General features: G+C 41.9%; 1 protein-coding gene across 1 annotated transcript; it reads left to right on the top strand.

Annotated features, from left to right (window-relative positions):
* The first annotated feature begins 649 nt into the window (after window positions 1–649).
* LOC120910724 (membrane-spanning 4-domains subfamily A member 4D-like) lies at window positions 650–26,015 on the top strand. Its single transcript, XM_040322461.1, has 7 exons — window positions 650–683; window positions 3,088–3,234; window positions 6,461–6,583; window positions 12,994–13,050; window positions 13,142–13,288; window positions 20,688–20,813; window positions 25,639–26,015. The coding sequence occupies exons 2-7, from the start codon at window positions 3,100–3,102 to the stop codon at window positions 25,822–25,824; spliced, it is 774 nt and encodes a 257-aa protein (XP_040178395.1). The 5' UTR covers window positions 650–683; window positions 3,088–3,099; the 3' UTR covers window positions 25,825–26,015.

Here is a 26,015-nt window from a genome sequence, read left to right as displayed (position 1 = left end):
TGATATCTGCACTAGACATGTGCAATTTGTTTCGTTACAAATTTCGACCAAATTTAGATTCATATCTTTTGCACATTCAAATGCATCCGAATTTCTGAAGAAAATTCAAAATTTCAACTAATACCAAAAAAATTATAATGAAAATAACAAATTAATTTGGGAAGATTAATTAATTTGTTAAAGTTCTAATAAAACAGCAGGTTGACTAGGAGAAATCTTACAGTCAAATCAGCTGATTCATTTAGTGCTGGAGGTTGGATTAATAATACTGGCAAAGTGCATTCCTGAGAACCGAGTGAGAAGGGTGTTGTATTTGAGCAGAGGAGACGCGTTATGAGAAGCAGTAGAAGCGATATTGAGGGTTATTTACGAAAGGTAAATCCACTTGAAATTGCACTGAAAGTGCATTTGGAAGTGAAGTCACTGTAAATCTGAGGGGTAGATCTGATTTGCCTTTCCTAAATAACCCCCATCGTGTGTGTGTGCTAATGCAGTGGTCCTCAACCTCAGGCCTCAAGTACCCCCAACGAGCCATGTTTTCAGGTTTTCCTTTACTTTGCATAGCTGCTTTAAATCCATATCAATTCCCTTCCACAGGCGGTGGTTTCGGCGGGGAGCATCGATAGTTTCAAAAAACTATTAGATAAATACCTGAACGATCACAACATACAGGGATTTACAAGGTAATACTGACATATGATCACACACATAGGTTGGACTTGATTGACTTGTGTCTTTTTTCAACCTCACCTACTATTAAACAATTTCGTCACCCCTGTCTTTTACATATTACTCACAATTATGTGTTAAAGCAGTGGTCATCAACCCTGTCCTGCAGGGCCCACTAACAGGCCAGATTTTATGCATTACCTTGGGGGAGATGCAGACTAGAATACTGCAATCACTGAGCAGCAAATGATATCACCTGTGATGTATTTCAGTTATCTTGCAAACCTGACCTGTTAGGCCGCGTACACACGACCGAGGAACTCGACGGGCAAAACACATCGTTTTGTCCGTCGAGTTCCTTGTGAAGCCGCCGAGGACCTCGGCGAGCTGAAATTTCCCATTGAACAACGAGGAAATAGAGAACATGTTCTCTATTTCCTCGCCGAGGTCCTCGTCGGCTTCCTCGGCCGAAAGTGTACACACGGCCGGGTTTCTCGGCAGAATTCAGCTCTGAACCGAGTTTCTGGCTGAATTCTGCCGAGAAACTCGGTCGTGTGTACGGGGCCTAAGTGGGCCATGAGGACAGTGTTAAAGCTTTGTAATACATCTCACTTCTAAATTGTACCAAAGAAAATTATATAATGAGACATCGTTGCCATCTTGTGGTCAGTTTTTAAAATGCATTGAGAAATTTTATTATTATAGAGAAACATACATTTTTTTTTTTTTTATTTGAATGTGCAACACTTTTGATATTTAATGTAAAAAGAAAAAAAACACGCAAGGCTTTATTATAACAAAAATAATAGCATAAATAAAAAATAGCATTGTATATGTTATTATATGTGGAGCATTCTTGCCATCTAGTGGTTCATATTATAAAGCCATACAATAAAATGCATTATTGTATAATAATTTAGGAATATATCAACATTAGACATGTGCAATTTAGTTACAAATTTGGTGTTGAATGAAATTTGGCATATTCGTTCATTCTGAACCATCCAAATGAACAAAAAATACTTTTTTGATGAATGCATATGGGAATGAATTGTCAAAAAGAAGGAAAACTCGAAAGAACGAAAATACAAAAATCCGAAAGAACGAAAAACGATTCAAACTACGAGTTTAACAAAACAAGTAAATTTGCATCTTTTTTTTCGTATTTTCTATTATAATTATTAACTATTATTATAGTTTTTATTATTATTATTATTATTATTATTAACTATTAAATTATAGGCAAAATAGCTGAAGTCAGTAATTCTCCTATTCAGGTCTCTTTGCCATAGCAGCTAATTGGTATAGATTAGATTTACATTTTTATGGGAATTTCCTTTCAAATTTGGAATTTCCTTTCAAATTTGGAATTTCCTTTCAAATTTGGCTAAAGTAACTGTTAGTGAACATAACGTATACAAATGCATCCAAAGTTACGAATTATGGGCCAGAATCACAGTGAGAGTACGCCGGCGTATCTACTGATACACCGGCGTACTTTAAAATTTTCCGTGTCGTATCTTTAGTTTAAATCCTCAAACCAAGATACGACGGCTTCTTACTTCGATCCGACAGGCGTACGGCTTCGTACGCCTTCGGATCGTAGGTGCAATACTTCGGCGACCCGCTGGGTGGAGTTTGCGTCGTTTTCCGCGTCGGGTATGCTAATTAGCTTTTTCCGTCGATCCGCGAAGGTACGCGCGGCCGTCGCATTCTCTTACGTCGTCGCTAGTCGGCTTTTCCCGGCGTATAGTTAAAGCTGCTATTTTGTGGCGTATAGATAGACTTGCCATGTTAAAGTATTGCCGTCGTTCCCGCGTCAAATTATTATTTTTTTTTTTTGCGTAAGTCGTCCGTGAATAGGAAAGGACGTAACTCACGTCTACGTTCAAAAAAATGACGTTGGTGCGACGTCATTTCGCGCAAAGCACGGCGGGAAATTTCGAAACGGAGCATGCGCATTTAAATCGGCGCGGGGACGCGCTTCATTTAAATGAATCACGCCCCCTACCCGCCCAATTTGAAATATGCGCCGAGAAATACACTACGCCGCCGTAACTTACGGCGCGAAATCTTCCTGGATTCGAAATTCCGCCAGGTAAGATACGGCGGCGTAGCGTATCTCTGATATGCTGCGCCAGGGCAATTCTTTGTGAATCTGGCCCTATGCATCCAAAGTTACTAATTATCCGAAGTAACAAATGCTGCATCTAAACAAATGGAAAGGAACTACGTATGCATCCAAAGTAATGAATGCTGATCATAACGGATGATCCGATAAACGAAAAAACAAACAAACAAAGGAAACGAAAACAAAACTAAACACATTTTTCGGTAGTGCACATGTCTAATTAACATTACCTTTATGCATAATAACAAGTTTTGTTTACTTAACAATATCTTGATTTCCTCTTTTAGGACATATTGACAATGGCCATAGCTCTAAATGCTGTTCGAGTACCCTTTGTTTTGTCCCCCCAGTGGAGCACACCTTTAATAAATCCACCTGCAAGTACGAAAACATATTTCAAGGTATTTCTAAATGGACAACCAAAAGCTCTGGGGGTGAGTCACAGTGAAACAGATGCACAATAGAAGCTGTAAAGGGGCTTTACTAAAAGGAAGCCCTCTCTGAAAATGCCTGTTCTCTGTAAAAAATTGATTGAATTGATTATATAAACTTATAAATATTCCCTGGAATTATGTATACGCTTATAAAATCCCTGGACCGCTGCGCCTCTTTTAGAATGAATGCAAGACACTTTTGCCAAATCTGTCTCTGTATGCCAAAAGAAAGTTGGTCTTAATTAGCTTTTTCTTTTGTAAGATACGAACTGTTGGAATTTTATTTAGAATTTGGCACAGGTGTTGCGCCACAATGTAGAAGTGGAGCAAATTAGAAATGCCAGAATTTGGCGCATTATTGTTATTGTTATTGTTATTGTCAGAACCAAAACTGTTGCAGATGTTTCTTGAATTAGGCGCAACACATTGACAGGGCCAATTAACGTCAGAAAAGTGGTGCATCAGTTTTATTATATTTCCCCCATTGTCTTTCTTGAGTTTATATTTCCTAATCAGGGTATAAATACATGTATGCAGGGTACAATATGTAATAGTCTAACCATATTAGTTACAGTGGGGAAACATTATTTGAACCCCTGCAGATTTAGTAAGCTTGCCCACTTACAAAGTAACAAGGGGCCAGATTCACAGTGGACGTACGACGGCGTATCTCCATGTACGCCGTCGTTAGTCCGAATGTGAGCTGTCGTATCTATGCGCCTGATTCTTAGAATCAGTTACGCATAGATTTGGCCAAGATACGAGCGGCGTAAGTCTCCTACGCTGCGGTATCTTGGGTGCATATTTACGCTGGCCGCAAGGGGCGCTTCCGTAGATTTATGCGTTGAATATGTAAATTAGGTAAATACGCCGATTCACGAACGTACTTGCGCTCACTACACCGTTTACGTTAGGCTTACGTCCGGCGTAAAGTTACCCCTGCTATATGAAGTGCAGCCAATGCAAAGTATTGACGTCGGCAAGCGTATCTTTTTACGTCGTTTACGTAAGTCGTACGTGAATGGGGCTGTGCTTAGGTTACGTTCACGTCACAGGCATTGGGCCTGGCGTATCTTATGGAGTAAATTCGACGTGATACTGAGCATGCGCCGTACGATCGGCACTTCATTTGCATGGGGTCACGGCTCATTTTAATAAAACACGCCCAGCTCTTCCACATTTGAATTAGGCGGGCTTACGCCGGCCGATTTACGCTACGCCGCCGCAACTTACTGAGCAAGTGCTTTGTGAATACTGCACTTGCCTGTCTAAGTTGCGGCGGTGTAGCGTAAATAGGATATGCTGCGCCCAACTAAATATACGCTCTCCTACGTGAATCTGGACCAAAGGGTCTATATCATTTAAAATACACCTATGATAAAAATTAGAGACAGAATATCAACCAAAAATCCAGAAAAAAAAACCCACATGATACAAATGTTATAAATTGAGTTCAGTGAGTAAAGTAAGTATTTGATCCCCAAGCAAAACATGACTTAGTATTTGGTGCAGAAACCCTTGTTGGCAAGCACAGAGGTCAGACGTTTCTTGTAGTTGATTACCAGGTTTGCACACATTTCAGGAGGGATTTTGGTCCACTCTTTTTTACAGATCTGCTCTAAATCCTTATGGTTTCTTGGCTGTAGCTGAGCAAATTGAAGTTTCATCTCCCGCCATAAATTTTCTATAGTATTAAGGTCTGGAGAATGGCTAGGGCACTCCATGACCCTAATATGCGTCTTCTTGAGCCACTCTTTGTTGCCTTGGTGGTATGTTTTGAGTTATTGTCATGCTGGAAGACCCATCCATGACCCATCTTCAATGTTCTGGCTGAGGGAAAAAGGTTCTCATCCAAGATTTTACAATACATGGCCCCGTCCATTTGCCCCTTAATGTGACATAGTCAACATGTACCTTTAGCAGAGAAACAGTCCCAAAGAATCATGTTTTCACCTCTGTGTTTGACTGTAGGGATGGTGTTCTTAGGGTCATAGTTAGCATTTTTATTCTTCCAAATGCTGTGAGTCGAGTTCATGCCAAAGAGCTTAATTTTAGTCTCATCTGACCACAGCACTATCTCCAATTTCTTCTCTGAATCATTTAGATGTTCATTGGCAAACTTTAGACGGGCCTGTACATGTGTCTTCTTGAGGAGGTGGACCTTGTGGGCGCTGCAGGATTTCAACCCATTGTGGCGTATTGGGTTACGAATGGTTTGTTTGATGATAGTGGTCCTAACTGCCTTGAGATCATTCACAAGCTCCTACCATGTAGTTCTGGGCTGACCCCTCACTTTTCTCGTGATCTTCGTTACCCCATGAGGCAAAATCTTGCATGGAGCTCCAGACCATGGGCAATTAATGGTTATTGTGTATTTCTTCCATTTGTAAATAATCAACTCTTTGTCACCAAGCTTCTTGCTGATGGCCTGGTAGCCCATTCTAGACTTATGCAGGTCTACAATCTTGTCCCTGACTTCCTTTGACAGCTCTTTGGTCTTTGCCCATGATAGTGAGGTTTAAATGGGAGAAAGACATTCTATGGGCAGGTGTCTTGATAGGACTTGGTTGGTAGGGGATCAAGTGCTTTTTTTTTACTGAACTGCAACTCAATTTATAACATTTGCATCATGTTTTATTTTTCAAAATTTTTGGTTGATTTTCCGTCTCTATCGTTTAAAATACACCTATGATAAAAAATTATAGACACTTCATTTCTTTGTAAGTGGGCAAACTTAAAAAATCTGCAGGGGATCAAATAATTATTTCCCCAACTATATAGAATTTGATGTAGATGCAATAAATGTTTTAAATAATTTGCACACATTCTATCACATAGTAGAGGTTATCTCATCTCATCTCCCTCTACTGAACATCGAGGACAGGAGAAATTCAGGTTACACATGCCAGTGAGAAATTTGAGGACATTGAGTGTAAAAACTGAAATGCCTACATTGACTTGAAATAAGGCATTTGGCAAGCTCTGCAAGTTGTAATGCCTGCCAATTGTTGAGGGACAGATGAAAATCAATGTACAAAAACGCAAACACCTTGTATGTACCAGACCATTTGATAAATATTTAGTAAATCAGGCACTTTTTTTCAAAGCCTTTGTAAGTCATTATTAATGGGAGGCAAATGTCGGTTCTTTACACTGATGTGAATGAAGCCTAATTCAATCAAATTCCTTTGGCTATTTATAACTTGGCATGATGTTTCCTTTTCAGACTTTACAGATTTCAGCGGCCTTCATACAGATCTCACTTGGGGCGATCCTCTACTTTGTGTCCTTCTTCAGCTATACAAACTTTACCATAAACAGTGGCATTCCTTTCTGGGGACCCGTTCTCGTAAGTAAAATCTGGAGTTAATGAGACACTTTATTATCACTTTTATTAATAATGCCCAACTTTAAAGTCTTGTTTTCTTTTGTTAAAAATAACAAACATGTTATACTTACCTGCTCTGTGTAGTAGACATGTGCACACTGAAATATTTCGTTTCGGAATTTCGTTTTCGTCCGAAAAAATAAATTTATTTAGTTACTCCCGAAATTCGTTTTTATTTACTTTGTTTTTTGTTGGAAATTGCATTCGTCTGAAAATCCGAACGAATTAAGGTTGAATCTGTCATTGAAGGCAATCTGTCGAATGTTCAAAGAAGATTTGACGGAGCAGCGAAACTGTACGACACCGCAATGGTACATTTCCAGACGAATGTTCCGCCTACAAGCTATAGTAGAATTCTAATGTTGTACAGTATGACACTAGTAATAATTATATTTATTAATTATTATTACTAGTCAACCAACATTAGAATTTTTCTATAGCCTATGGGCCGAGCATTTGATTGGAAATGTACGATTGTGGCGTCGTACAGTTTAGCTGCTCCGTCGAATCTTCTTAGAATTATCAACAGACACCATAATTCTTCAATGACAGATTTGACATTTGTATGTTTTGTGGAATCTTTGTCGTTCATGTTGAATTGTCAAGTTAGTTCTAGCTATTTTACTGCTCCTCCTCTTTGGTTACAATCAGCCAATAACATTCATCATCATCATTATTTTTATTTTACTTCCCCCACCCAATTCCAGCAGCAATCTTTTCTCTCTATAATGTTGAATCTTTCCTCTCTATAATGTTGAATCTTTTCTCTATGTAGAATAATCTTGGACTAATAGAGTTAAAGCGGATGTCTGCTGAAAAAAAAATATTACACAACGGGGGGTGGGACGGGAGGCACCCCCCCCCTCTGAAAGGTGTCAAATGTTAAACCGGAGGGGGGGAGGGTTCTGATCAGCGGGAGTTCCACTTTTAGGGTGGAGCTCCACATTAAGGTTAGGCACATTCGACCAATGAAAATGAAAGTAAAGAATTAGTTTATGTCGGATCTTTCGGTTTTCGTATTCTGTGCGTTCGTTTTCGTTTTGTTAAAACGATAACGAAAATATCTGAAATTTGGACGAAAATGCATTTGGACGAAAACGAATGCACATGTCTACTGTGTAGTGGTTTTGCACAGAGCACCTCTTCTCGGGGTCCCTCTTCGGTGACCCTGGCCCCTCCCTCCTGTTGAGTGCCCCTACAGCAAGCAGCTTGCTATGGGGACACCCAAGCAGAGCCACAGCTCCCTGTGTCCATTCAGACACAGAGCCATGGCCCGACCCCGCCACTTTCTCTCCTCATTGGCTGACTGAATTTGATGGCAGCGAGATCCAATGTCGTCATGCTGCTCTCTAAGCCAATGAGGAGGGGAGTCCTGGACAGCCGAGAGAATTCTGTAACATCGTTGGATCTAGATGGGGCTGCACACGGAAGGTGTTGTATTTGAATGCATTAAAGTGGATGTAAAACCTCACTTCCCCCAGTGAAGTGAACAGCCTCAGATGATACACAGGGATGAAACAAATCTCCCTACATAATTTTTTCATGTATATCTGCTGTTTTCATCTTTATATATTCTTTAGAAAGTGCACATGTTACAGATTTTCACTTTCTGTTCAGCATTGGGAGTGGATTATTGGCATATGGCCAAGACGGCTGATTGGAGGAAAGGCACACACCCACACATAGGCAAGGGAAGGAAGTAATGTGGAGAGCTCTACTCTGAAAGGAGCAGCACTCACACTATATAAACCTCCCCTACAAACTTCAAGCTGCTTTTATCTCCCCTCTAGGAGAACTTGTCAGAAGTTATCAGGCTGAAAACAGCTTTGGAGAGAGAGAAGAAAACACTGCAGATATTCGTTCCCAGCTCGACTTTCATAAATTGGGTTTACATCCACTTTACAAGGAAGGAGTTTTTTTTATCTTAATCAGCACAAGGGACTATACTTGCATTCAAGTGTTCTTTGTGCTGCTGGCTGCTAGTTTAAATCAAATGTTCTGTGCCCCACCCCCCCATACCTGTAATCTGCCAGTGCCACAGGGGGGTTAATGTGAGCACTGCATCTGTTGTAGGCATTTGTCAAGAAGTGTTAACTATTAGCTGGATTCAGAAAGATTAAATCTACTGATACGCCGGCGTAACTCTGAATCTACGCCGGCGTTAATTTAAGCGTATTCTGGAAACCAGATACGCTTAAATTAGGCTACGATAAGAGCGGCGTAAGTCTCCTACGCCGTTGTATCTTAGGGTGCAATTTTTCCGCTGGCCGCTAGGTGGAGTAGAATATGTAAATGACTAGATACGCCGATTCACAAACGTTCGTGCGCCCGGCGCATTTTTTTTTACGTCGTTTACATATGGCTTTTTCCGACGTAAAGTTAGTCGAACAAATAGCTGGCCTAGTCAATGTTAAGTATGGCCGTCGTTCCCGCGTCGAAATTTGAAAATTTTACGTCGTTTGCGTAAGTCGTCCGTGAATGGGGCTGGACGTAATTTACGTTCACGTCGAAACCAATACGTCCTTTGCGGCATACTTTGGAGCAATGCACACTGGGATATGTACACGGACGGCGCATGCGCCGTTTGTAAAAAATTACAATCACATCGGGTCACCAACCATTTACATAAAACACGCCCCCTCATCCTCATTTGAATTAGGCGCGCTTACGCCGGCCCCATTTACGCTACGCCGCCGTAACTTAGGAGACAAGTGCTTTGTGAATACAGCACTTGCCTCTCTGACTTACGGCGGCGTAGCGTAAATACGATACGCCGCCGTAATATTACACACATCTACCTGAATCCAGCTATATGTCCGCACTTTCCATCCTCTCTAGAAGCTGATCATGGTTAACCACTTTGTCAGGTTTTTTAAGGCAATTTAAAGAAGAGACATTTTTTATTGTTTGTTTAAAAATAATGAACTTTATTTTTCATATTGAATAAAAAGTTAGTTATTTGTAAAATAAGTGTTGACAATATACAGTGTACATAATATTCCAAAATTGTGTCCATCACATTGCATGATAATGTAAAAAGATTAAATTGTGATGAACACAATTTTGGAATATTATGTATATATATTTTTTTTTACAAATAACTAACAGGTATTTAATATAGAAAATAAAGATTTTTTTAAACAAACAATATAAAATGTCTCTTCTTTAAATTGCCTTAAAAATCCCAAAAAGGGGTTAATCATAATCAGTATACAAAGGTGATGATGGCAATTACACACAAAGCTACATGGGCCTTTAATTTGTGCCCTGATAGAAGCTTCTCTATGAATGGAGGAAGGATGCATGAATAAAAGGTCAACTTCCTCTATTCACAGTTTGTTTTTCATTGATGAAAGCTATAATACAGCTTCTAGGAATGGAGGAGGGAGACAGAAAGGGCGGACATAGTCAACACTTGTGATTAGTGCCTATGACAGGTCCAGCGGCTCATATTACCAACACACTGCCGTAAGATTACGGTTACAGGGGTATTGTGGGGGCAGAGGACTTTGGATTTTAACTAAGTGAGTAGCTCTTGTGACACTTTGCTTTGAATGCACATGCCGTCCATTGTGCTAATTTAAATATATATATATATATATAATTGTTAGCTTTTAGGAAACTAGTCTGATAAGACCCAAACATTTGTAATTTGGCTTGTTGAACCAGTTCCGCCAGTTTCAAACAAATTGACCAAGTATTAACTTGACAATGTGAAACTGTTCTTGTTAAAACTTAGCACCACTTTTTGTCAATTCAAATATAGCAGGCCATACACTAATCAAGGCATGGACCCGACAAATTTCAATTAGTGTGTGACTGTTCCTGCTCAACAGATGTCAATCGAATGTTGGACTTCTATTAAAGGGGCATGTTGGAAATGAGCCATTGTCAGAATATAGTATATAGATTTACAAAAACTGGAGAGTGCAAATTCTAGTGGAGCTCTGCATAGAAACTAATCATCTTCCAGGATTTTTGTCAAAGCTTAATTGAATAAGCTGAAGCTAGAATCTGGATACCATGCACAGCTGCACCAGATTTTGCACCCATTAGTATGCAAGACAAAATTCAGGCACATGCCCTTTGGACAAAAGTCTGACGCTCGGTTGGCCAAAAATCAGATTGTGTGTACGAGGCTTTAGTATCGAGTCCCCCTACCATTGATTTAAAGGTGTAGGGAAGAGGAACACGTTGGTGGATTGGTTAATGGTTAAGAGGCAATTAGACAAGAGTGTGGTTGGCATTCATATTGAAAGGACTAATATTTATTTGTCCCAGGGGGGTGGAAGGCAGGTCCTTGGTGGTACATAAAAGAAGGCTGATTATAAATCTGGAGCTTCATGACCACTTGATTTATTGTCAACGGTCACCAATTTATTAACCCGTATAAGGGCTAATGTCACATGTTTGCAGGTTGTAGTGCCGAAATGGTGTAGTGTAACTCAACCTTTGAATGCACAGGTTCATTGACCTGTGTGCCTACTGAGATGGTTATGTATGTCAAGTGTCTGGTATGGATCTTCGTCTTCAACATAGTTTACTAAAAGGGGGCCTAATGCCACGTACACACGGTAATTTTTCGGCATGAAAAAAAACGACGTTTTTAAAAACGTAATTTAAAATGATCGTGTGTGGGCTTCACATCGTTTTTCGGCTTCTGATAAACGACAAAAAAAAAAATTCGAGCATGCTGCATTTTTTAACCACTTAAGCCCCGGACCAATATGCTGCTAAATGCCCAAAGGCGTTTTTACAATTCGGCACTGCGTCGCTTTAACAGACAATTGCACGCTCGTGCGACGTTTCTCCCAAACAAAATTGGTGTCCTTTTTTCCCCACAAATAGAGCTTTCTTTTGGTGATATTTGATCACCTCTGCGGTTTTTATTTTTTGCTCTATAAACAAAAATAGAGCGGAAATTTGGAAAAAAATGCAATATTTTTTACTTTTTGCTTTAATAAATATCCCCCAAAAACATATATAAATTTTTTTTTCCTCAGTTTAGGCCGATACGTATTCTTCTACCTATTTTTGGTAAAAAAAATCGCAATAAGCGTTTATCGATTGGTTTGCGCAAAATTTATAGCGTTTACAAAATAGGGGATATTTTTATTGCATTTTTATTAATTTTTTTTTTTTTACTACTAATGGCGGCGATCAGCGTTTTTTTTTCGTGACTGCGACATTATGGCGGACACTTCGGACAATTTTGACACATTTTTGGGACAATTGTCATTTTCATAGCAAAAAATGCATGTAAATTGCATTCTTTATTGTGAAAATGACAGTTGCAGTTTGGGAGTTAACCACAGGGGGCGCTGAACGTTTTAGGCTACACCTAGTGTGTGTTTACAACAGTAGGAAGGTGTGGCTGTAGGTCTGACGTCATCGATTGTGTCTCCCTATAAAGGGGATGACACGATCGATGTGCCGCCACAGTGAAGCACGGGGAAGCCGTGTTTACATACGGCTCTCCCCGTTCTTCAGCTCTGGGGAGCGATCGCGACGGAGCGGCTATAAACGAATAGCCGCGCCGTCGTCCCGGATCGCTCCCCGAGGGAATCCGCCCACTGCACGCAGCGGGGGGGGGTCCCGATCGGACCCCCCACCCGCGTCTAGGCAGGGACGTATATATACGTCCTTCTGCCTGTCCGTGCCATTGTGCGCGGACGTATATAGTCGTGCGGCGGGCGTTAAGGGGTTAATGTTGTTTTTTAAAATGTAGTTTTTTAAAAAATGATCGTGTGTGGGCTAAAACAAAGTATTAAACCCGCGCATGCCCAGAAGCGAGTTATGAGACGGGAGAGCTCGTTCAGGTAAAACTACCGTTCATAATGGAGTAAGCACATTCATCACGCTGTAACAGACAAAAAAGCGCAAATCGTCTTTTACTAACAAGGACTCAGCTAAAAGCAGCCCAAAGGCTAATAGAACTTCCCCTTCAGAGTGCCGTCGTACGTGTTGTACATCACCGCACTTTGTTCATCATTTTTTTTAAACGATGGTGTGTGGGAAACATCGTTTTTAGTGATGAAGTTGGAAAAACTTTGTTTTTTGGACAAACAACCGTGTGTACGCGGCATAAGAGCTTTACTGTTGTAATACCGTGATTATTTAATGTTATTCATGGTTCAATGAATAAACTTTATTTGATCTGTATATGGACGAAATTTTCCAACATTTAAAGGTGTTTAGTGTTTCTATTTCAGGGAAGTCTTCCTAGGTTAGCTGTGCTCAATTCATGCTGGTGACAGAACTTTAATATAAAAGTAAAGATGCAATAATTGAGGGAAATAATTACTACAGATGGAAAATAAATCACCCTGATTTTCAGCTCATTATAAACAAATCTGTATTCTTCTTCCTAGTATATCATTTCAGGCTCTCTGTCTGTCGCTGCTGGAAACCGCGAGTCTAGTTGTCTGGTAAGTCATGGAACTTTCTAAAGAACATTATTCTCCATCCATAGAATGATCACAGCTTGGTACCCCATTGTTTTTTATGTGTTCTGTACAGATTGGATTTTGCCTGGCCATGAACATTATAAGCTCTTTGACATCCACGTTGGAGCTTGCTCTTCTCATTCCAGACATTTCAGATTTTACCAGTGACTGTAATAATTCAGCTTTAACTCCCTGTGTAGACCACGTGGCTGAGACATGGGTGAGTGTTCTTGTTATGATTATTTTTTTGCACTGATCGTAAATAAAATATGGTCAGCTTCTATACATTTGAGGGCATCAAGATAAAATGAAATTCTAACCACCAATCTTAAATCTAAACCTTAGTATAAGCTTCTTCCAAAACATACCACCAAGATTAACCTTCCTCCTGTGCTGTGGACTTCTTTAATAAAACCAAGACTTGGCCTAATCCTAAATACTTTCTCCAACAGTAATTGGTAAATACTACCCTTAACCTAATTAAAACCCTTTGGCCCGGATTCACAGACACTGGCGCCGTAGCGTATCTTCTTTATGCTACGCCGACGCAGCGCAGAGAGGCAAGCACTGAATTCACAAAGCACTTCCTCCCAAATCTGCGCTGGGTTTCTCAGGAGTAAGTTGGAATAAGTGGAAGTGGGCGTGAGCCATGCTAATGAGGCGTGACCCCATGTAAATGATGGGCCGAGCACCAGACAGATACATATCGCCAACTGCGCATGCGCCGTCCCGTGGGCGCATCTCAGTGCGCATGCTCACAATCATATCGGAACAACTGCCTAAGATACGTCGGATCACTGCCTACGGCGTGAACGTAACCTACGCCTAGTCATATTCACGTCCTACGTAAACTACGTAAAAAACGTCGACTTGTGTTCTCTGGTGCAGCCCTTTGCATGGATGCTGCTGAGTTACACCTCCTTTATGGGGCATAACTTTCCGCCGGACGTATGACTTTAAGCGCACTGCGTCGGACGGACGTACGCTCGTGAATCGGCGTATCTCCCTCATTTGCATATGTGAATAGAAAATCAATGGGAGCGCCAAATACGTCCAGCGTAAATATGCGCCCACTCTACGCCGGCGTAGGCAAGTTACGTCGGTCTGATGAAGCCTATTTTCAGGCGTATCTTAGTTTCTGAGTCCGGCGCATAGATACGACAGCAGTGATCCTAGGGTGTCCATCTGCATGCCTCACTGTGCCTCCCTTTGCCTGACTGTGTCCATGTGCATGCCTTACTGTGTCCATGACTAGACTGACGTTTAACATGGGAGTCTATTGAAGGGGTGCCCGGCTTTGAAAAACCGGTGCTCCCCGGCCGTAGGTCCACCGGACAACAAACTTTGCACACTTGTAGAGGAAGAGTGGGGCTACATGTGTGCCAAGTTTAGGGACCCGCCGGTACTGGGTCCCTAAAGTCCAGGAGATCAGGTGCAAAAAGGTGACTCAAGTATAAGCCGAGGGGGCATTTTCAGCACCAAAAGTTTGCTGAAAACTCGGCTTATACTCGAGTATATACAGTATTTCCTGTCACTCTTGAGAGTCTAAAGAGCTGCCTGGCCTTCTATAAATTAGAGGGCTGCATTTCTAGTAAACTGCTCTATGCTCTATGAAGGTGTTATTTATGGATGTGGCATGTGAAGAACTTTTGAAGATTTTAAAGACACCTGGGTGTATACAGGGCCGTTTAAAGGAATTTGGGGGCCCCAAGCAAAATGGACATGGAGGCCCCCCAACCCCCCCCATGTTCTTTTTACATCCCCCGGCCCCCTCCTCCCTCCCTATGTTCTTTTTATGCCCCACCCCCTGGGGGCCCCTGTATTGTCACATTCTGCTGCCTATCGTAGAATGCTGCAGAAGTCACGTGGCGGACAACTGCGCATGCGCAATGCGTTCCAACCGCAAGTGCGATGCGTTCCACAGGATTTACGACACTACCCTTCAGTGAAACCATCACAATTTGTCACGGAAGTGACATATTAGCATACACAGAGCGAGGGGAGAGAGAGAGACACACATTCAGAGCGAGAGAGAAATAGAGATACTGAGATACATTCAGAGCGAGAGAGGGATACAGATATAGAGATACTGAGAGAGAAGCGGGGCTCAGGGAGGGGATTACCTCCCCTATGTGCATTACTTCCCTTATATACAATATATGTACACGATCTCTCTCTCGCTCTAAATGTATCTCTATATCTCTATTTCTCCCTCGCTCTGAATGTATCTCAGTATCTCTATATCTCTATTTCTCTGTCGCTCTGAATGTGTGTCTCTCTCTCTCTCTCCCGCTCCGTGTGACAAATTGTGATGGGTTCACTGGAGTGTAGTGTCGTAAATCCTGTGGAACGCATCGCATTTGCCGTTAGAGCGCATTGCGCATGCGCAGTTGGCCGCCACGTGACTTCCGCAGCATTCTGCGATAGGGAGCAGAATATGACAACACACCCCCTCCCCGCCCGCTACATTACATTTTTTTTTAAATGATAGGTTACAACATGTCAGCTTATGTACAGTACTTGTGTGCTCTGGCCCAGATTCAAGAAGCAATTGCGCCTGTGTAACCATAGGTTACGCAGTGCAATTGCTTACTTGCTTGCGGCGTTACGAATGCTCCTGATTCAGGAACATCGTAACGCCGACTGCAGCCTAAAATCTGCGTGGCATAAGGCTCTTATGCCACGCTGATTTTAGGCTGCATTCTTGCGTTGACCGCTAGGGGGCGCTCCCATTGTGCTCAGTGTATAGTATGCAAATTGCATACTAACACCGATTCACAATTGTTGCGCGGGCCCTGCGTACGCAAGTTACGTCGTTTCCGTACGGCGTGCTTAGCGTAAGGCTGCTCCTGCTAATAGCAGGCGCAGCCAATGCTAAGGATACCCGTCGTTCCCGCGTCGCGAAATTTGAAATCTACGTTGTTTGCGTAAGTGATTCGTGAATGGCGCTGGACGCCATTCACGTTCACTTTGAAGCAAATGACGTCCTTGCGACGTCATTTGCCACAATGCACGTCGGGAAAGTTTCCCGACGGAGCATGCGCTCTACGCTCGGCGCGGGAGCGCGCCTAATTTAAATGATTCCCGCCCCCGGCGGGATCATTTACATTGCGCGCGCTTACGCCGGGCAATTTTGCCGGTGCGCCCTCGCAATTTACGGAGCTACTGCTCCGTGAATCGAGGGCAGCGCAAAATAATAAAATCGTTGCCCTGCGCCTCCGCAAATAGAGTGCAAATGTACCTGAATCTGGGCCTCTGTTTGTAGCCAGAACCTTTCCAACACAGCCAGTTTTGAGTATTCTATAGCTCCAGCACAAAAATCAGACAACTACAGACAACTCCAGTGGTAGAGAGCCCCTTAGGGTAACACTCACAGACATCACATGAGATTTGCACAGCAGTGAGGTGCGAATCACATGTGATGTTTGACATTACAGCAGTGTGAATCAGACATTAATGTGCCCCCTCTTCTACTGTGGTGTTTGAGGGAGATTCACAGCAACCAGGCATGCAGAGAAAGCAGGGACAAGAGGTGTGCAGTCTGTGAGGCTAAAAACGAGCCATTGCAGTGACCTCTGTTATCAAGCCCAAGTAGAGGAGGGGGGGAGAGCACGGGGAGTATCAGAGAGGCACCGTGGAGTGATTGTAAAAACATCAGAGACAGTAGCTGGCTGGAGCGGACTTCACCTCCATTATCAAGCACAGGGAGAGGAAGGAGGAACGCGTGGGAAGGATCAGAGGCATCTGTCAGGGACAGGCTGGAACCCTGTGATATATCAGGTGTACTCACTCACTGCCAGCACGGTTCTTCTTCTTGCTGTTATGCCCAAAGGAGTGCGGGAGGGAGAGAGAGAGAGAAGTTAGCAGCCAGTGTGCAGCTGCCTGGGAAAGCTTCAGATCACATGGAGAGTGAAGACCAGTCCCTGCTAAATGCCACTGGGAGCCGGAGGAGAGGCGGGGCCCCAGAGAGTTGTGCAGCACTAAGCGCGGGCTTCCCTCCTGACCTGTCTGATAGTGAGTGACATCACTGGTTACTAGACGCCAAGCGGGGCGGCCCTAGCAACCAGTCCAGGAAATGCAGTGGCTGCGCTGGCTGACAGGCTGTGTCCTCCATTGAAACTGTACAGGACCAGGGACAAACATAGGCACCCTAAGCGGCTGCACAGCGGCAAGGTAAGGGCCCGTCCTGCTGGGGCCCCTGGCCAGCTCGGGGCCCCAAGCAGTTGCTTGCTTTGCCTGTTGTGTTCCGACGGGCCTGGGTGTATAGATTGTGGAAGGATTTTAGGAAGGATAAGCACTACTTATCTTTCTACTTATATTTCCTGTGGATGTGCATGCCATTATTTAAGTTTGCTGCTCAATATTTTTATATTTGAGGAAAGTGCAGGGTTATTATATTTTTTATAAACCGATACGTGTGCAATGCATACAGTTCATATAATTCTAGGGTGGTCATACCACCGTAACACTGCAGACCTGAGCAAAACTTATCTCCCAGGAGTCAAAGAATGCTTTGCCAGCTTTGTCAAGTAGCTGTTGTCAGTCGAATTGATAGAATGGGATAATGGATGGTTATTCATATTTTGTTGGGGGGTCAGAACTACATATGTATTGGACTTCTATGGAAAGGAAAGCCAGTTTCCGTTAAAAGTGTTCCATATAGTGAACTTGGTGTTGAGTTATTCACTTTTGGGTCATCACAGAGGACAAGTGGAAGTCTAGAAGAAAAAAAAAAATAATCTTCACATACAGAAACGCTTTTTCAGAGTAAGAGCTGTAAAAATGTGGAATAGTCTCCCTCAAGAACCAGTTCTGGCCAGATTAGTTGATTGTTTTAAAAAAAGAGCTGGTGCATTCCTAAAGGCTAGAAAACATGGGTAGAATATCAATACGTTTAATAGAAACCGGACAACATTCGGCCAGTGTACAGCAGCATGTCCAGCTTTTGTTGAATGGACATGCTGGAAAACCAGCATCCGATCAGTGCTGGCAGCCAATGACTGTGATTAATGTGTCCTGGCGAGGGCGGCAGTCCCCCTGTCAGAACACAATAGCTCAGCAGGAAAAATTGCAGCACTAACATTGCTTAGCTAGTACGGCGGGAGGAAATTTCAGTACCATTAGTGGTAACCCAGAGACCCCTCTGGATTGCATTGCTGGATCCTGAAAAAGGTGACTTACCTTGTCCCTGGGATCCCGCGATGTACTCCCACTGTGTCCGGCTGCCAGGTCTTCCGCCCAATGCTCTGTGTGTTTCAGCTTCCCTTCCCTGCGAGTGTCGCGATGCAGGGGGGTGGAACCGACGGCAGTTATAAAATGTGTAAAACACAACACACACAATACATTGTAATCTTATTGGATTACATTACTGTATCAAATAAATGTGACCTCAGTTTTCCCCCCTGTGCTTTGTCCAGTGCCCTTGCCTGCAGTTTTACCATAATTTCTGCATGGAAACTCGAGAACAACCATAGCATCCAAAAAGCATGCCTCTACATCAAAAGCGGTTTATGACTTGCTGGAAAACAGCGATAGCAATACAGAATCACTTGTAGAATTGAGTGATAGTGATTTGTGGGGACATTTGTCAAGTGATTTCAGCGATGATCCTGCAACTGAGCTCAGTGATGTGTGGACTTGGTGCTCTATTGACTGTGGTACAGATCACGCAGCGCCCCCAAGATTGCCATTTACTGGAGCATCTGGTATTAAAAAGGATGTTGAAGATGACAACCCCTTGGCATACCTCCAACTATTTTTGCCGATGAGGTTATTAAAAAAATAGTTACAGAGACAAACCGGTACCAAAGCAACAAGCTGCTACGCATCAGATGTTTTCAAGGAGCAGAAAGTGGGAACCAGTGACGAAAAAGGACATTTGGACATTTCTGGGCCTAATAATTCTTCAGGGAGTGGTAGGGAAACCCCTGCAGAAGTGACATTGGACAACCAATAAATTACTAACTACTCCATTCTTTTGCACGGTCATGTCAGAGTACAAATTTTCCCTGATAATGAAGTATTTGCACTTTGGAAACAATGAACAATTTGAAGAGACTACTCATTCAGCAGCTAAACTCAAGAAGATTTGGGAAGTAAATCAAATAATTCAGAAGAATTTCCAATGGAGCTATGTGCCAGATAGAGACATCAGCATAGATGAAAGTCTAATGGCCTACAAGGGAAGGCTCAGCTGGATACAATACATGGCATCAAAGAGTTGCTATGCTATGTGAACCAAATTCAGCCCAAAAAACAGTAATTATGGAATAGCAACATCTTCCATGTATTCACTGATTGTAGTTGAACAATAGCCCTGATTTAGCAATGGCTCAGACAATTTTTACACATCTCCTGAACTTTATGAACTCCTTCTGAAGAACAACACGGATGCCTATGGAACCGTTAGGGCTAACTGACGTGACATGCTGCCAATCTTTGGCAATAAGCTCAAGACAGGAGAAATGGTTGCCTGGCAGAAAGACAAAATGATGGCACTGCGATGGCGTGACAAAAAAGATGTGTGCCTAATGAGTACAATCCATAATACCTCCACTGTCATGGTACGCACACAAGGTGGAAAAGACATGAAGCCACAGGTAGTGATAGACTACAACAACACCATGGGATGTGTTGACAAAGTCAGCCAAGCAATGACGTTTTATCCAGCAATGAGAAAACAACAAAAAAAGTATTACGATAAGATCATAAGGCATTTTCTTGAGCAATGCTAGTGGAATACCTACATTCTTCAAAAACAAAGAGTGACAAGTCTGTGGTTCATGCTGACTTTGGAAAGTTGCCTAAATGATCTTTCTGAACCACCAAACAAACACCAACGGCTGGGAATAGAGCTGGACTACGTGCTGCTGGCGTTGTCAACCCGGAACGCCTGACTGGTCGTCACTTCATGGACTACATTCCACAAACTGAAAAAAGCCAGCACCCACAAGGATGTGCGTGTTTTTTTGCTCAAAGCGCGATGACAGTGGAAAGAAAATCTGACGAGAAACCAGGTTCCATTGTCCTGATTGTGATGTCGGACTTTGTGCAGTCCCATGTTTCAAAATGAATCATACCCGGGATTACTGAAGCAATATGACTACTAATATTGCATCCTTGTTTGGACAAAAATGTTTTTTTGATTTGATTATATTATTGACAAAAATTTACTGAATAAAATGTCGTTTTATTTTATTATTATGTATTGTTATTTATTATATTATAATTTATGATTTTGTGTTTCAAACTTTATCATACCCAGGATGTCTACTAGACTCTGGTTTGGACAAATTTCCATGCTTTCAGCATCAAAAATCTGACATAAACATACTGCCAGGGAGGTTAACATTTATAGGTTATAATAACACCAGAGATTTTTGCTCCAGGGAATATCCGGTTGTTGCTGGCATAAATTGCACAATGATTTTATATGGAGGTTTTCAATGTATTTTTTTCCCCCTTTGGTTGAACTAGATGGACTTTTTTCAACCTGACTAACCATGTATCAATGTCATTTAATTTGCTTGTATGTCTCTGCTGATTTTTTATTCAAAAAGCGGGAAATTGTTTTAAAACTTGATGAGCTTTTAATTATGTCATATTGTTTTGTTTTTCAGATCATCAGAATTATTATTTTAATATCTTTGATAATTGTCAGCTTGCTGGAGTTCTGCGTGGCCGTTTCGTTGTCTTCTTTTGGCTGTCATGCTCTGAGTTATAAATCCATTGAGTCCTTACCACAGGTGAGCTAGGTGTAATTAATGTGATCAAATATCATCTTAACCATCTTATTTTTTTTAGAATTACATCTAAATGATTCTCTCTCTTGACATCCCTCCACCACTTATCATTTTTTTCTCATTTTCACACTTCTTTTTCTTCTGTCTATCTTGCTATGTTTCTCTTAGTTTCTCTTTGCCACTCAAGCTTAATTGACAGGACCTAACATATTTTATAACTGCCAAAATAATTGGGAATTAATAAAATGTTAAATGAGGATTGCCATAAGAGTGGATATTAAGGGATGAGTTCTAAGCCAATATATATACTCTTACACATACTCAAGGCTGCCATTTGCTTAATGGAAAACAAGAAAGTGGTGGCATTACACATAACAGTTACAGTACAAAGAATATTTACTTTATTTAAAAGTCCGCCGCAACTTACAGGAGCAAGTGCAGTATTCACAAAGCACTTGCTCCGTAAGTTGCGGCGGCGTAGCGTAAATGGGGCCGGCGTAAGCGCGCGTAATTCGAATGTGGAAGGGGGGCGTGTTTTATGTAAATCTATGATGACCTGACGTGATTGACGTTTTGTACGAACGGTGCATGCGCCATCCGTGTACATATCCCAGTGTGCACTGTTCCCAAGTACGCCACAACAACGTATTGGTTTCGACGTGAACGTAAATTACGTCCAGCCCTATTCGCGAACGACTTACGCAAACGATGTAAAAAATTCAAAAATTGAAGCGGGAACGACGTCCATACTTAACATTGCTTGCCCCTCATAGAAGCAGGAGCAACGTTAGGCCGAAAAAAGCCTTACACAAACAACGTAAAAAACTACCGCCGGGCGCACATACGTTTGTGAATCGGCGTATCTAGGTAATTTGCATACTCTACGCCGAAAACTACGGAAGCGCCACCTAGCGGCCAGCGTGAGAATGCACCCTAAGATACGACGGCGTAAGAGAATTACACCAGTTGGATCTTAGGCTAATGTCGGTGTATCTTGCTTTCTGAATACAGAAAGAAGATACGCCGGCTCAGATTTTAATTTACGCGGCGTATCAATAGATACGCCGGCGTAAATTCTTTCTGAATCTAACCCATTGATTTCAAAATTCGACCAACCAAGCCTTCAATTTCACCTCCTGTTGCTATAGATTTTTTTTTTTTCATGGCTGGGAATCTTCTTTTCTTTATTGGAATGTTCTTTTCCTGCACATGCACATTTCTTTTTCGATTACATTTCTCACACGGTTCTCCCATCATTGATTAGAAAATCATACATTTTTCTAACAAAATTCCAACATGTCTGATTACTCAAATAAGATGGCTGCACAGAAATTGGCTGTTGCTGCAGTCCACTAATGGTGTGAAATTTAAACAAGAATTCTTAGGTAAGGTTCTCAAAATATTTTTTTTTTTAGAAATTCGAGCCATGTATGGCCTGCCTAAGAGTATATTTTTAAGTAAAAATAAGACTGCAGTTTATCCATATCACTCTTTTATAAATAGACCACTTAGAGTGCAAATGGACATTTGGACAACGGAAATTTACACCACAAGGTTTGCTTTCTAAACTGTTTACTGCCTTTTCTTTCTTTTAAAATTGTTCTCTCCTCCTCTTTACACAAAGCAACAAATACCACTACCACAGAAAGACACGTTGATTATTAATGCTTGAGAATACTTTATAGGTGAAATTTACAGAGTAAATTGAGTTTACATTATATAACTCTACTTCTAGTTCGACAGACAAAGTGGTGTCCTTGAATGAAAGCAAATCTTCAGCTCAGTGGAGTAACTTAAACCTTCAGGGCCCTGGTACAAGAAACCATGAAGGGCCCCCTGACCCCTTCCCTGTGAGCATAGTGGCGGAACACCAGGGCCCGGTGACAAATGCAACCTTTGTGACCCTGGTAGTTTTGCCACTGGTGTCAGTAGTTTTTTTAATTTTTGTTATTTTAATTTTATATTTTTATTTATTTATTTTTAATTTTTTTACACTGGTACTTTTTAAATTGTTTTCTAAACATTTTTGGAAGCTCCGTTGGAAGGTTTTAGTGAATACCAAGGGTCTAAACAGACCTCTGCTGTTCTACCTTTGAGACAGAGAAAGGAGATTGAGGACACAGCCCTCTCTCCATCTATGAAACCTCATCTGCACTGAATGAAGGCTCAGGAATATCCCTATACAGAGCGTCCCGTTCATTTACAAACTAAAGCATAGTACAAGGAAGGGGCCAAAAAAATACACATTTACTGGCCCCTTTTCCCACTCTCCAACCTGACAGATCCCATGACAGCAGCCGGCAAGAGAGGGGAGAGGGGATCCAGCAGAGCTGCAGGGGACGGAGGGGGGGGGAGAGCTAGGAGAGAGCATGGGTGGCTGGAGAACACACAGAGGGCAGAAGGAAAAATATGGATATCTTGCTGTAGGGCCCCTTGCAGCATGGGGTCAGGTCGCAACCCTTTAGGTACGCCCCTGCTTCAGCTCAAAATTGTTTAAAGTGGAATCCTGGTCCGCTTTAAAAAAAATCTAATTTTGGTATCCCCTCTCCAATTTCTAAGGGTCTAAAGCATGTTTAGTCTAGGGGGATGTAACAAAAGAATCCTTAACTTATTTCATGCACCCAAAAAGTAGGAATTTTACTTCAATTCCTCTCCAGCTCCAGAATGTGGGTAGGCCCTCAATGCCCTCATGTCCAGTGCAGTACTGCTGGTCCTGCATTGTATGTTATGACATCAGCGATGGGCCAGATGCGTAACCAACAAAAAGGAGCCAATACTTGGAAAGGTCATCCAGTTGGGGGGGGGGTTACAGGAACAAGGAGGTGGCCACACAACCAGCAAAGAGGAGCAGCTACTTAGGAAAATAGTTCAATGGAGGAAGCCTGTCGGACCAAGGAGGTGGTTGTATGCTCAATGAAGAGAAGTATTTATGGAGCAGAAAATAAGGTCCTTTACATGCCCCCTAGACTAAACAAACTCTAGAACCTTAATATTTGGAGAAAGCAACCAAAGATAATTGTTTTCAATAAAAATACAGTTAAAAAAATATGGTAGTCTAGGTCCTATTGGGAAGAATACCTTTATTTCCTGTCCTGACAAAACATGAAGAAATAAGAAGTCTCTCCAAAATAGGAGATATCTGTTACTAGATGGTTGACATGGGAACAAAAGTTCAAATTTAAAATATTTGCTCTCTATTCCTGTTTTGGTTACAACTTAAAGCTGAAGTTTAGGAATTGATATTTTTGGATAATTACATTGGTCCAACTTGAATGCATGTGTCATACCTGACCGATACCTCTGGAAGCTGGAAAAAACTGTGGTAGGCACCACTACTACAATGATTGCCACTGGCTTCCTGGTCCCTAGCCAATCAGCTGCCCTGCTGCTTAATGAACAATAGGAGTTTGCTTTTAGACTTTTTAGATTTTTCATTACTCATAGTCCCAAATGACAGTATTAAAAAGAGGGATATGTATCCTTTTGAAGTAAAAAATTGTATTCAATCATTTCTAAAACATTCTCCACTCTCAATGGCTTCCCTCCTATTTTTAAATCTCTTAATCTAACAATCTCCAGCTTGAATTATTTTTTAAACCAATACCATACTATGCTGTCTCTAGATTTAAGGAACGAAGGGAAGTTGAGGAGAATTGTTTATGACATCTATGCACAGCTTTGACATAGACTAAGGGGCAAAACGGGGACCATACATAAAAGTACAGTAGTTCCAGACTCGGAAAACATGGTCACACATAGGGATGAGCCGAACACCCCCCCTTCGGTTCGCAACAGAACCTTCGAACGGACCGACCGTTTGCGCGAACATTTAGAATCCCATTGACGTCTATGGGACTCGAACGTTCGAATTCAAAAGTGCTAATTTTAAAACCTAATATGCAAGTTATTGTCGTAAAACGTCTTTGAGAACCCAGGTCTTGCCCCAGGGAACATGTATCAATGGGAAAAAGTTTTAAAAACGGTAGTTTTTTTCAGGGCCAGGGTTCTCAAAGACGTTTTCACAGGCATACTATAGACACCCAGCAGGTACAATATTTAAAGGAATATTTCCTTTTTTTTTTTTTTTATTTAAGCATCATTAAAATCACTGCTCCTGAATCTTTAGGTGCAAACTACAGAGCACACGGCCAGTACACACCAAGTAGCTATAGAGGACACGGGCAATACACCACGTAAGAATACTGCAGCTAGCACAATCACCTGCCTGCCAGTAAATTAGGAAGAACTGATCTAGCTAAACTATACAGTGTATAAATATATGTACAACACCTGGAATGTATATATATATCCTCTACACACTGTAACATTAACTGACTAGCCTGCCTGCCTGCTCTATCTACCTGCAAAAAATAACACTATCTCTGTCCTCTCTTAACCACTGCAACAAACTACACAAGGCCGACCTGCAGGCGGCCTTTTATAGTGTGGGGCGTGTACTAAACCCCCTGAGCCATAATTGGCCAAAGCCACCCTGGCTTTGGCCAATTATGGCTCTCCGTTTTTTGCAAGCTGTGATTGGCCAAGCATGTGGGTCATAGTGCATGCTTGGCCAATCATCAGCCAGCGATGCCGCAGTGAATTATGGTCTGTGAAGCGTAACTCAAATTTGGCGCAAACGACCCGTTTTGTTCGTATTTCGACGAACGATCGAACATACGAAGCTCATCCCTAATCACACACTTTCAGACTTAAATAGCCATGATGCATGCAGAATGCTGAAGTCGCTGTGCACAATCTGCTTACTCTTTTTTTAATTTATATAGTGAAAACTACCACTGTAATCTGTATTATTATTTTATGTTTCCAGCAGGCACTACTATTCAACAATGAATGTTGGACGAGACACGTTCAGCCTGTCTATCCTCACACTTTGATGCCAAACCCTGTCCCTGCTTCTGCTCCTCCTATGTATCCAGCCATTCATGGAAGTCCAACTACTACTAGCAACTCCATTCCAAACCCCATTATCCCGCCACAACTTATCTTTCCTTAACTGGAATCTACTGGTGGAAGAAAAACCTACTGTACGTGTGCAGTGTGCTTTTGTTTAATGCCTTAGTGATAGAATTTTCCTTCTAAATGAAGACAAGTCTTTAAAGGTCTCCTTGAGTTTACAGAAAATAGAAACTACCAGCTGCTTCGCTTATAACATAGGAAAGTGAGTGTGGAAGGGGCAACCATACT

Source organism: Rana temporaria, chromosome 8, assembly GCF_905171775.1.
Source record: "Rana temporaria chromosome 8, aRanTem1.1, whole genome shotgun sequence".
NCBI lineage: Eukaryota > Metazoa > Chordata > Amphibia > Anura > Ranidae > Rana > Rana temporaria.
This window is presented reverse-complemented; position numbering and strand designations above follow the sequence as displayed.

What these genes read in the sequence shown, in the direction of transcription:
- LOC120910724 (XM_040322461.1), top strand. Translation starts at nt 3,100, where the DNA reads ATGGCCATAGCTCTAAATGCTGTTCGAGTACCCTTTGTTTTGTCCCCC. An exon ending in GACAACCAAAAGCTCTGGGG is followed by an intron (nt 3,235 to 6,460) that starts GTGAGTCACAGT and finishes TTTCCTTTTCAG; the next exon opens with ACTTTACAGATTTCAGCGGC. An exon ending in ACCGCGAGTCTAGTTGTCTG is followed by an intron (nt 13,051 to 13,141) that starts GTAAGTCATGGA and finishes TGTTCTGTACAG; the next exon opens with ATTGGATTTTGCCTGGCCAT.